This window comes from Sciurus carolinensis, chromosome 3 (assembly GCF_902686445.1).
Source record: "Sciurus carolinensis chromosome 3, mSciCar1.2, whole genome shotgun sequence".
NCBI classification, from domain to species: Eukaryota; Metazoa; Chordata; class Mammalia; order Rodentia; family Sciuridae; genus Sciurus; species Sciurus carolinensis.
In genome coordinates this window covers 77,563,068-77,576,864 of record NC_062215.1, presented here as the reverse complement: position 1 = coordinate 77,576,864, position 13,797 = coordinate 77,563,068, and the positions used below count along the sequence as shown (strand labels likewise).

Below are 13,797 nucleotides of genomic sequence, written 5' to 3'. Positions count from 1 at the left end.
ACTGTGAGCAAAAACAGACACACAGTGCCCTATACTAAGAAGGTTTACAGTCCAATGCAGGAGATAGACAAAGCCAACTAATCACCAAATGTAAACCTGTAAGCATGACAAAAGCCAAGCAGCAAAGTAGGGAATGCCTGGAAACGTTTGCCAGAAGAATCTGACACCATTTGGGATGGAGGGAAAGCTTTCCAGTGGACAGAATATGGAGCAGGGCTGATTTCAAAAGGAAGTATAGAAGCTAGGTAAGAAAAAGAAGACAAAAGGAACATGGTGTACCATGATCTTAAAGGAAAAGCAAAAAAGAGTGACACATAGTGACACTGTCAGCACTTGAGGAGGGGCAGAGACTGGGGCTGTGGAGGTCGTAGGGGCAGTGGGCTGTGGTAAGGATTGTGTGCTTATCTGAAGAGCAATGAGTTGGGGAAAAGGACTTTAAAACAAATAAAAATGCAGAGGAGGCAGAAACCAGCTGCAAAGTGACATTAAGACCCCAGTCAGTGCCCCTTTGTGGTACTGAAGCTCTCCCCAAGCCTATCATCGTATAATTAATGTAATGATACTAATGGTTTTTCCTTTCCCTGTGGAAACAAATGGGATTTATAAATTAAAACTTTTCCTCTGTTCTTAGGAAATGACAATGTCAAAGGTGTGGCTCTTTTCAGGAGGCCAGTGTATGCAAAATTTCAGAGAAAAAGATATCTTTTTTGGAACTGATGCTCAGTTTCTATTTGCACGTTTCTAGTACAAAAATTGAGAAGGAGACATGCCCAGTTCTTGAACCTGACTCAGATGAGGTGATCAGAGACAACTTCATCATCAGACCATCCCATCATTTCTGATGGGTAGAGATAAAACAAGACTGGTGGTACTGATAAATGCTGAAGCTGCATTAGGGCTACGTGGGGGCTCATTACCCTATTCTATACACTTTAATATTTATTTGAAACATTCCAAGTAAGTTAAAAAGGAATATGATCAGACCTCCCTCCCAGTTGTGAAGATCTCACCCAGCAGTGCCTGCTACACATCTAATAGTTAGGCTACAGAGAGTGCCCACCTCTGAGAAAGAAGAGGTCCAATTTGTTCAAATTTTGGAAAAATAAAAGTCTTACAAACTAACATGGAAAGGACAGTTCAGGTAACATTTAAATGCTATTTAATACTGTCTTTGGAGAAGGAAAAAAAGGGAACAGAAAACCTTCCAATCTCCATCTCTTTTGCTACAATTTTCCCTCAAGGTCAGTTGGCATCACTGTAGTAAGGCTTTACAATGGAGAAACAGACTGAGGGGTTAAGACTGAGGCAGAAGACAAGTTCATAGGCTGTTTCAATAGTTCAGGCAAACAAAGACTAGATCTGACCAGAGTGCTGGAGATGGGGAAAAGTATATAGGTTCAAGAAATATTTACATTAAAATCCACAGGAATCAGTAATAATATACATGAGAAGGGAAGTACAGAAGATCAGAGATGACACCTAAACTTTAATTTACATGTCTGGACAATAGAACAATCATGCATAAAGGAAGTACAGAAAAGATTCAGGATGCAATGATATTTATTGTTCTCCATTTTTCTTTCAGCTAGAAATAGAATCTAAATATGGCTTTAGATACATGTCTCAAATACAAGAAGAAATGTCAGGCAGACAGCTGCTTCACATTCAGTTATAACCCTGAGGCAAGATCTGGAAGGGAGACAAACATTTATGAAAAGAATGTGATATGGTTAACAAATAAAACTGTAGCCACGGAAAATATAGGAGAGAGAAAGTATTGCCTGAGAATGGAAAAGGCCTGGGACTGAGCTTTAAACAAATTGAAGGAGACCAGGAAGACCCAGACCAAAAGAAGAAAAAAAACCCAGAAAGTCATAGACAAGCATTCCTTAGGTAGGTATAGCGCCTAAAGCACATGCAACAAAAGAGAAAAGAAACAAATAAATTGGAACCCATCAAGATTAAAAGCTTTGTATTTCAAATGATAGTACCAAGACAGCGAAAGAGAAAAAAATCCCACAGAATAGAAGAAAATATTTAAAAATCATATATCTTAATAAGATTATACTAGAACCTTATGTTGGATACTACCAGCATATGTAAAGAACTCTTAAAACCCAACAAAGGAACAGCTCCATTAGAAAATGGGTAAGGGATCTATTTGAATAGATAATTCTTCAAAGAAAGCATATAAAGGGAAAGAGAGAAAGCATATAAACAGAAAGAGAGAAAGAGAAAAAGAAAGAGAAAGAAAGAAAAGAAAGAAAAGAAAGAAAGAAGGAAGGAAAAAGATGCTTACTATCATTACTTATTAGAGACATACAAATCAAAATCATGAGACACCACTATAATAACTAAAACAGAAAAGAAAGACAATAACAAATGTGGGCAATGATGTGCAGAAACTGGGACTCTCTTATGCTGCTGGTTAAGAATGTAAAATGGTGCAGCCATTTTGGAAAATAGTGTGCCAGTCACTCAAAAAGTTAAACATATATCTCAGCAATTCCACTCTGGTATACAGAAATGAAAATGTATACCCAAAATGATCTTTTACATGAACGTTTTCAGTAGCATTCTTCACAATAGCCCAAAAGTAGAAAACAACCCAAATATCCATCAACAAATAGATAAAGAAAATGCAAATTGATCCATACACTAGAATATTGTTCAACCATAAAAAAAGGGTTCCACATACAGGAACCCTGAAAAAATTAGGCTAAAGTGAAAGAAGTCAGACAGAAAAGTCACACATTATATGACTCCATTTATATAAATTGCCCAAAATGGCAAAACCATAAAGACAGAAATAGGTTGCCAGAGATGAGAGGGACAAGGGAAAACTAAGTTTGTACCAATGGACACAGGTTTTCCTGGGAATGAAAAAATATTCCAGAATTAAGCAACAGTGATGGTTGAACACTTTTTTTTAGTATATTAAAAAAAAAAAAAATCTGAATCCTATACTTTAAAAAAGTGAAATTTCAGGAGGTGAATTATATGTGTATTTGCAATTTCTAAAATATGCTGAGGACTTCCAAAAAAAAAAAAGAGGAGGTAAGGTACAATACCTACTTGTGACAAAAACTCAGAAAAATAATAATAGATGAGAACTACCTCATTTTGATAAGGAACACCAAAAAGCCCATAGCTAACATCACATACAATGGGGTAAAAGACCCAAGAAGGGAAACCATCAAGGCTGTTCAATCTTACTCTATATAGTACCGGAAGTTATAGCCAGCCAGTGCAAAAAGATAAAAAAAATAAAAGCTTACAGATCTGAGAGAAAACTGTTCTTGTATGACGATGACATGATAATTATGTAGAAAATCCCAAGAAATTACAAAATCACTGTTTTGAAAAATAGCAATCTAAGCTTGTTTAGCTTAAAATTTCTTGGAGATTTATACTTTCATCCCTTTACTAACTGGAGAAAGCAGAGTGAATGAGCTCTCAGTAGAACAGGCAATGGTGTAAAGTCTAGAAAAGTTTAAAGAATGATTTCACTTTTTAAAGAATGGGAGTTGTTGAGCCAAGATTTTTAAAAAAGAAAATGAAGGAGTAGTAGAAGCAGGGTGGAGGGACAGGTTTTAATCCGTTGCTATTGCAATTTCTATACACCCCCTAAATGTCTGTTATGGTTTGGATGTGAAGTGTCCCCCAAAAGCTCACATGTGAGCCAATGCAAGAAGGTTTGGAGGAGAAATTATTAGGTAATAGCCTTAACTCAATCAGCAAATGGGGCATGGCTGGAGGAAGTGGTTCATTGGGGGTGTAGCTATGTGGTACATATTTTTTATCAGAGAGTGGAGTCTCTCTGTTTTCTGATCATCATATGAGCTGCTTCCCTTTGCCATACTCTTCTGCCCCGAGGATTGGAGCCTGCCTTCTATGGACTAACACCTCTGAAACCGTGAGCCCTCAAATAAACCTTTCTTCCTCTACAGTTGTTCTAGTTGGGTCCTTTTAGTCACAAAAGTGAGAAAAGCTGACTGAAACAATGTTCATGACCTTATCAAAGAAGGAAATTAGGTAGTTTGTTATTTGAGTTACTGAACATCTTACTGAGCTCTCCAAGTTACTATGGAGTAGTAATACCATTTAGTCTGGAAACTGTACAACCTTTATACATATGCATTTACATTACTTCTTTCCTTTTAATAAAAATATTAGGCTCTAACCATTTAAATACTAATACTACATATATACAGTAAGGAACTAAAAGTATAGAACTCCAAGAACTTTTAAATTGTCTTCCTTACCATTTGCTATTTTTAACACAGATGCCCAAAAGAACTATTTTCATCTTCAACCCTACCCCACTAAGCCCATATATACCTGCAGACAAAGATATTTTTCACATTCAGTGAAGTACACAATGGACATATATAATCTTCTAGGCAAGGCCCCAACACAGATTTTATTCTTTTCCCAAATGCTGGCACTATAATGAGTTTCATTTTCACAGTATAGTACAAGCTATAAAGTACAAACTTGCTTTTCTGCTACTACTTCTACTTCCTTACCCAGCAATTTATCTTAGTGGCAATGATTTTTAAACTGAGAAACCACACAAACTATACAAGTGCACACAAAACAAAAAAGCATGTGTCCAGCAGCTAATACCAGGGTCCCTGCCCCTGAATACCCATCAGTGCCACTCATCACTGGCCCACAACTCAGACACCAGAGTTCAGCTTCAAGTTCTACCAAGGATATGATGCTAAAAGCACATACAGGGCTGGGGTTGTGGCTCAGTGGAAGAGCGTCTGCCTAACATGTGTGGGACGTTGGGTTTGATCCTCAGCACCACATAAAATAAAATAAAGGTATTGTGTCATCTACAACTAAAAATGTAAAAAAAAAATATGAAAATTACAGGCTGACACAGAGAAAACTATACCATAAATAAAATTATGTACAAATTTTATATAGTTACAGGAAAATAAACTATGAGAAAATATGGAGAAATAAAAATGTGTTTTGTTGGTAATAGCTGAATTATGGTAAATATTACTCATTTTTTAATAGGTTTATGTTTTTATAATTATGAAAAAAAAGTGGGATTAATAAAAGCAATTTTAGATCACTTTGAGCATTTTATAAGAAGCATGCTGTCCAAAGCAAAATTCCTCAGGAATAATAATGGAATAATGTTAGGTACACGGCAGAGAGTGAGTCAAAAGACCTGTACTATGTCACCAGCTGTGGCCTTACACACCAAGCACGCAACATTTTTTTACAAACTCAAGATATTCAAAATTTGAAGGCTATTGTATGCTCTACAACACCTAACAATTCTAAAACAGGTATAATGCAAAGAAATATTCTCAGTTAAAAGTTCTTGTGGGCAACTGACTTTCTGACGACTTACGATTCATATAGTAATTCACTCCTGTCTTTTCCTCCCCTTCTGGAATACTAAGAATTACCCACTTGATCTCAAAAATCATCTCACAGTATAGTAAAAGGAATATGGGAGCTGGAAACAACAGGCTGTAGTACACTTCGTTTTATTTATTCAACATTATTTATTGCATACCTACCACATGCCTGGAATTTTTGAGGCACTAAGCTCATGCTCACTGAGAATTTTAAAAAAGGACATAAAATTATGTTCCTGCCCTCATGAGTCAATAAATATTTATTGTGATAAGTGCTAAGATGAATCATCAAACAGGGTTAAGGACACAGAGTTCCCTTGGAGGTCTGGATATGCTGTTCTGGGTGGCTTCTGTAATGAAGGCATACTGTAGAAGCAATCAGGATGGAGTGAGGGAGAGGGCCAAATGATATCAGGGAATGAATGTTTCAGAAAAAAGGAAAAATAAGCATAGAGGGGCTGGGTGCAGTGGCGTTCACCTGTAATCCCAGCAGCTCCAGAGGTTGAGGCAGGAGAATCATGAGTTCAAAGGCAACCTTAGGAATGCTGTAAGCAACTTAGTGAGACCCTGTCTCAAAATAAAAAATAAAAAGGGTTGTGGCACAATGGTTAAGCATCTTTGGGTTAAATTCCTGGTACCAAAAAAAGAAAGGAAAAAAAACCATACACCAAAAGCACAAAGGCCCTGAAACAAGAGATGTCCAGAATGTTCAAAATTAGCAAGTAGGTCAATGTGGCAAGAGCAGAGAACTTTCAGAAAGAACAGTAAAAATGACATCAGAATGGTGGTCTGTGCCAGATCACAAAGGGGCTGGTAGACCATGGTGAGCCACTGAATTGTAGTCTGGGTGTGGATGTGGGGCAGGAAATCAGCAGCACCTGATTTATAACCCTGGTTGCTATGTGCAAAACAGATTCAAGTGTGGACAAAGAAGAGAAGAAAGGATACTGGTTGAGAGGTTGCCACAACTGCCCAGGTGACATACCAGGATGGCCTGTACCAGGAAGACAGCAGCAACGATGGTGAGAATTGAGAATGTGTTTTAAAAGTAAAGTCAGCAGGATTAGCTAATGGATTCAATATGGGTTATGAAACAAAGTCAATGGTGACTCCATAGTTCCTGACCTGGGAAAGTAGGTGAATGAAGGTTGTTTTAAGACCTAGAAACCCTTACTATAAATTATCTAGTACAGTTGCTCAGAAATAGCATAAGCACTGCTGACATAAAATGAAAAAGCAGAAGCAGAGTCTGCTTTTTCTACTCACCATTTGCAGACTGTATCATATTTCCAGATTTTTGAACTTCATCAAATTTTGTAAAAATGACATTCAGCCTGTATGAAAACAAAAATATATATAAACTATTAACCACTGCTGTCTAAAGTTAATTAACAAACACTAAGGTGAAGTTGAGTTCCCTCCCAATAAAATTATCAATGATACAAACCTACTTAGTAACATAGCTATATCTTAATATTAATAATATACAATAATATTTGAGCACCTACTACTATGGGTCCAACACTGGTGTAAGGGCTCTACCTGGAAATCACATTTAATCCTCACAAGAGCCTCATGAAAGATTATCATCACCCCATTTTACAGATGAGGAAGTCATCTCTACACCCTTACTAAGGGGACATAATTAATGGGATGGGGGAGATTCCAGACCCAGCAGTGGGAATCCAGAGCCCCTGTCCCTCAGTATTATATTACTTGTGACTCCCTACACAAAATATTTACATGATAAAAAGTGCATATTCCTCCTGTTTCTTTCTAAGCAGACTGCCAAGTTACTTTGGATAAAGCTTTTTAAAATGCTTTAATATCACACTAAAAAGGCTTTTCTGTGGCTTATACTTAATTCAAAATGTTATAAATAATTTCTCTAGAAACCAACGTCGTGACTGCACAATCTTCAACTTAAAAAGTCTGCACGACATTTGTTTTCTATTAATGGATCATTTCACGTTGGCATTTAAATTGAGCAAACTCCTTAATCAGTCAAAATATTCCATTCTAGTGATACCAAAAATGAGGGGAAAAGGGTGGGCACAGTATTGAGAAAGTTAAGTAAAAAAGTCTTTCCCAAGCAAAACACAGGTACATTGGAATAAGTGTAAAGGTTGAGATTCCAAAGCAAAGTACTTTGCATTCAAATCTACAACATTCATTTCTGGAACCAGATTATTAATTTAGTACTTTCTTACACACCATCCTGCCCTACATGTTTGTTTTTAATTCTCAATTAGAATGGAAGCTCCCTGGGGGGTTAGAAGGGAACAGTATTCTTTTGGTATCTATACCATGCACCTGTATATGATCACTCAGGAGAGTTATATCACAGTGTTAGAGATATTAACCTGTCCCTGCTTCACTCTGGAACACTTCAGGTATATCACACATTCTAGTGTTAGTTCATTCAACAACAACTGAGTGTCCATTATGTGCCAAGCACCAAGCTAACTCGATGCTAAATGTGTAAGGTTCCTACCCTTTGGAGCTTTAATTCTAAGTATAAGGGAAGCCCAAACTACTATCAACTTTTAAAATGAAGGGGATGAAGCTCCTGACACTGCTTCTCCCTCTTCCCATCACACAGGAGGTATCAATGATCTTTTCAAGTCATCTCCCCATCAAATCCAGATATAGCCTTATAATCTTTCCTGAAATTGCTCTAGGCAATCACTAACTATTAATCAAAGTAGAAACGAAATAAAAAATTCCAATTGCCATCTAAGCTATCACTCACGTTCAAATCCAGTGCTTACTAAAGATCCAGAAAGATGCCTTAGAATCAATTTCATAAGATGTTTCCGTTACCTTTCCTTTTAAAGTCACAAAGATCTCTAATAGCTTGGCAAACCCATAAATAACATCACTGTATAGGTTGCCAGGGCATGCCCCAACTAAGGTGTGACTTTATTTTGTCACAGCCACACCCTCTGACATGAGCTCACCTACAGGATTTCAAGTTAGGGCCGAGGTATACCTCTAGTCCTGGTATCCCTGAAATCACTGGAAAGGGGTATGTATTTCCTCCATTCCTAGAACAGTATTCCCAATAATAAATGGCATCAGTGTGACCATCAGTGTTGAGGTCTAGCCACTGTGGCCACATTAACCACAACCCGGCAGAAACCAGGTAGGAGATCACTGAAAAGGTCACTGTGGTTGGAACCTCCACCTTAACTCAGAATTTCCTGGGGCAGGAGGGCCTTTCCCTCCAATTCTACACTCTGCTTTCTCTAGCTCCCTCCTCTGCTCAATAATGTCCCCCAAAATGTCTCCTATCAATGTCACCACCTCAAAAGATCAGTAACCTGGCAATATGACAAATGAACACTAACAAAGCATGCCTTTAGAATGGACACACTGACACTAGTCTGCCATCTCTGAGCACAGCAACTGAATGCCACAGAGTGGGAAATCACCAACATGCCCAAGTCTAAAAGGGTCAGTTTCATATGTTTAAGACATTGAGGAATCAGGTACAGTGGAACATGCCTACAATTCCAGCAACTTGGGAGGTTGAGTCAGTAGGATTGCAAGAGACCAGTCTCAGCACCTTAGTGAGACCTTGTCTCAAAATTTTAAAAACTCAGTGGTAAAGTGTCTCTAGGTTCCAATTCTCAGCATCAAAAAAAGTAAAATAAAAATAAAGATAATGAGGACATAATGACTACCCTTTGAAGCCATCATTCGTTTTTTAAACTTAAGTCTTTGGATTGTAATTTAAAATATACTTCTTGGGGTCAGTGAATGCTTAGCATGTATGAGGCCCTGTGTTCAATCCTTGAACTCCCCCAAAATAAGTTAATAAATCTCTTACTAGTTTGACAAATAACCACTATTCACTTTCCCCTAGTTTTTCCAAATTTGAATTTTTATATTAAATTCTCCTTCTAAACGGAGTGTTTTTTACTATAAGATTTAGATATAACTTCTTCCTAGAAAAGTTTATAACATAAAATAAAAATTTTACATAATTTTCTTGGATTGGAAATTAGCTCAGTGTTAAGAGCACTTGCCTAACATGCTTAAGGCCCTGGGTTTGAGCCCCAGCACTGCAAAAAACAAAAACAAAACCAGAAATCTAGAATTTAAACTAGAAGCAAATACTAGAATCTCATATTTAATAGCTCCATCCAAACACTCACAGCTTCTAGTAAGCTTTTGAGTTCCCACTTTCAATATGAGTACCAAGGACCATAAGATACCGGAGCAAAGACTCGAACATGAAAGAGCAAAATAAACTCATATTGAAAAATTTCAACTTGGATGACAGAAGACATGTTTGCGAGAAAACAAGTCTTAAACCATACCATTAATACTTTCAAAGAGACAGAAAAAATATTGCAGGCATAAAGCAAACAGGAAAGGAACCCTGCAAAATGGCAGAAAAAGAACCCCTGAAAATCTGTTGCTTTAAAGAAGCAAAGAGAATACTGACAAAACCTTTTAAAATTAATGTTTTCCAAACTTGAAAGCTTGAACAAAGGCTTGCAACAATCCAAGGAGCATTTCTTTAGGAAAGGGCCAGATTTTGGTAATAGCAGTGAGCTTTTCATTGTTTGGGTATACCCCGTCTGCCTCCAGCTTGGCAGAGGAAACCCACAGCTCACAATTGTGATAGTTTGAAAACCAGTAGTCTGGAAGCCACAGGAAATGGCTAGCAAGTCTGGATCTCCCCCATAACACCTACTCCCAGACAACTATCATGTGACCTGTCTGCCATATCCCTGTAACCCTATTCACAGGCCTGTCTTAGCCAGACTCAGAGCTGCCTCTATGTGAGCCCTTTTCCTGAGGACATGATCAAAACATATCATTAATCACCATCCAACATGACAATGGCCTGAGGAGCAATATAATCAGAGCAAAGAAGTTGTTCAAAAAACTTTAAAGGAAAAGTTGGAGAATGAGATGTCCATAGGAATTTTAAAAGCGATGACACATTCCTGAGAATCTAGAGGCCATGCATACATGAGAGGACACATGCCTGCCCAGAAAATATCTGAGAAGGCACTAATGTCTCACCCAGCTGATGCTGGCTCTGAATATGAAGGAAACAAAAGGGAAGGCAGAGGTATAAACTACCTGCCAGAACACTGAGAGCAAATCCCAACATACACTGAAAGCAAGTCAGCAAAGACTGGGAAACTTACTGGCTCAAGGCATTAAGGAAATTCCTGTCCAATCATTAGACAACCACTAAGCTAACCACAGACTTCAGGGCCAAATAGAACAAAGAAAATGCCTTAAGAATTAGTTCAGGAAAGTCTTTAAGTATCAGTAACAAAAACAACAGCAAAAACAAACCCAGGAATGGGCAATGAATCAGATTTCCAGCGTTGTAAAACCTACCATTTAAAATGCTCAGTTTCAACAAAAAATTTATGAAACATGTAAAGAAACAAGAAAATATGGCCTATACACGGGGGAAAATATCAGTCAATAGAAATTATCCTAAGGAAGCCCAGATGTTGGATTAACTCAATGAAAACTTGAAATGAATTTATAAGTATGCTGAAAAACCTAAAGGTAATCATTTCTAAAGAAATTTAAGAATAATGTTTCACCAAAGGGAAAATATCAATTCAGAGAAAGAAATTAAAAAAAAAAAAAGAACCATATAGAAATTCTAGAGATGAAAAGTAAAATAAATGAAATATTCTACCCTGGGGACTGAGGCAGGAGGATCACAAGGTTCAAGGCCAGTATGGGCAACTTAGACCCAGTCTTAAAATAAAAAATAAAAGGGCTGGGGATGTAGCTCAGAGGTAGAACATCTCTGGCTTCAGGTCCCAGTACTGAAAAAATTGATATATTTTTCCACTACAGTGCTTCAATAGCAGATTTTTCTTCCCCCAGTGCTGGGACACTGATCAAGCTAAGCAAGTGCTCTACCACTGAGCTCCAAACTTGGCCCAGCAGATTTGAGCTAGGAAAGGAATCAGCAAAATTGAAAATAGGTGAACCAACATTATGTTATCTGAGATACAGAGCAGAAAATAACAGGGAAAAAAATGAACACCCCTAAGAGATCATCTCATAATAGCAATGTACCAATATATATGTAATGGAAGTCTCAAGAAAAAACAAAGAAAAAGGAACAAAAGGTACATATGAAGAAGTAGAAGTCAAAGTCTTCACAGAGTTGATGTAAAACATGAATATATTCAAGAATTATGACAAAATCCAAATAAGATAAACTCAGAGATCCAAAACTAGACACATGATAAAAGAGTTGTGACTCAGTGAGAGAGCACTTGCCTGGCAAGTGTGAGGCCCTGGGTTTGATCCTCAGCACCATGTAAAAATTTTAAAAAAGACACAACAAAAAAGACCAAAAGAAAATGTTAAATGCAACAATAGAGAAGTCACTCATCTTGCATAAGCAATTCTCAATACAATGACTATCCAATTTCTTACAAGAAACAAGGAGGACCACATGGCAGTGGGGTTGTGCTTGTATTCAAGTCCTGAAAAATACTGTCAATCAAATATTGGATAGCTAATAAAACTAGGCTTCAAAACCCAAGAAGAATTATGACATTCCCAAATAAACAAAAAAAAGACTGTCTTTCAGGTTGAAATGAAAGGAAAACATGCAGTAGCTCAAATTCATGTAGGGAAATAAAAGAACAACAGTAAAGTTAGTTACATAAATAATTAAAGAAGACATAGGTAAATATAAAAAAAATACAAATTTTTGTTTGTAACTTGTGTCATCCTACCTGGCTTAAAAGGAAACTACAGAAAGCAATAATTATGAAAGTGTGTCCTAGTGTACTTAAAATGTACAAAAATGCAATGTGCAGGACAATAATAGCTAGAAGAGGGAGAAACACATCAATAACAGTAATAAATTAGAAGTCTCAAAAATAATTTAGAAGTTAAATAAAACACTCCTAAGCAACAGATAGGTAAAAACAAAAAGGAACTAGAAAATACTTGAGACGAATGAAAATGAAAATAAAATGTACCAAACCTCAGAGTTGGCTTAAATACTCGAAATTTATAGATGATAATGCCTACATTTGAGACTATTATCTCAAATAGATAAAACTTTTCATCTTAGAAAAACTGGAAAAAAATCTATTTACATGACCAAGTATAATTTTTTATAAAATAAAAACACTTAAAAATTAAATTAAAAATCTGTTTTAATAAAAACAAATCAAAGCAAGCTAAAGGAAGGAAACAATACAAATTATAAAACAGATAAAATGTAGACTAGAAAACAGTAGGAAAAAAAATAAAGCTGAAAGTTCATTCATGGGGGTGGTGGAGGGGGGCAGGAATCAACCAAATTGACAAACTTTAACTAGACTACCTAAAAAAAAAAAAAAAAAAAACCTCAATGAATTTTTTTAAAAAAGAAAAGTAGGACATCACTACTGACCTACAAAAATAGTCATTACCAGTGAATACTGTAAAGAATTATATGTCCAAAATTAGATAATCAAGATAAAAGGAAGAATTTCCTAGGCAGACACACTAATCCTTCACAAACTATTTTTAAGAAGAGGATAGAAGAAACTGTGGGTGTGGGAAGAGATGCATAAAGGAACTTTCTCTACTTTCTAATTCTTCTATAAACCTAAAACTGTACTGAAAATCTATTAATTAGGGGCTGGGGCTGTATCTCAGTGGCAGAGTGCTTGTCTACTGGATCCGACCCTTAGCACCACATAAAAATAAACAAAGGCATTCTGTCCCTTTACAACTTAAAAAATTTTTTTAATTAATTAAAATTTAAAATACAGACACACACACACACACACACACACACACACGTACAAAGGTTTCATTCTGTAAGGTAGTATTACAGTAACAAGAAAACCAGAAAAATAGATCACATGAAAACAAAGAACCAAGCAGCTTAGTGAGACCCTGTCTCAAAACAAAAATAAAAAGGGCTGGGATATGGCTCAGTGGTTGAGCATCCCTGGGTTCAATCCCTGGTAACTACCCCTCTGTCCTCCCCCACAAAAAAAGAAAAGAAAAAAATATTCCTTATGAATATAGATATAAAGTCAACAAAAATACAAGGTTGGTTCAATATCTAAAAAACAATAAATGTAACATGTCATATCAGAATAAAAAACAAAAGCCACATAATCTCAAGATACAGAAAAACTCTGACAATATTCGAAATGCTTTCATAATTTAAAACACATACATACACACGCTCAACAACAAACTAGGAATAGGAAAAAACTTCAATCTCATAAAAGTATATATATATATATACACAAAACAAACAAAAACTACCCACTACTAATATTGTAATTAATTGTGATTGACTAAAAGCTTTCTAAGACCAAGGACAAAACAAAGATATTCATTCTCATTACTTCTATTCAACATTGTTCTGGAGGTTCTAGCCAGGGCTTTTAGGAAA

The 13,797-nt window shown here is 36.4% G+C and overlaps 1 protein-coding gene across 21 annotated transcripts in view; it reads right to left on the bottom strand.

Moving 5' to 3' along the window:
* The window catches only part of Clasp1 (cytoplasmic linker associated protein 1), a 264,420-nt gene that overhangs the window by 142,368 nt on the left and 108,255 nt on the right, over positions 1-13,797 (bottom strand). For all 21 annotated transcript variants that reach the window (XM_047546119.1, XM_047546120.1, XM_047546121.1 and 18 more), the window contains exon 9: positions 6,654-6,721. In XM_047546119.1, coding sequence (XP_047402075.1) covers positions 6,654-6,721 — 68 coding nt within the window. The remainder of the gene's footprint in view (positions 1-6,653; positions 6,722-13,797) is intronic.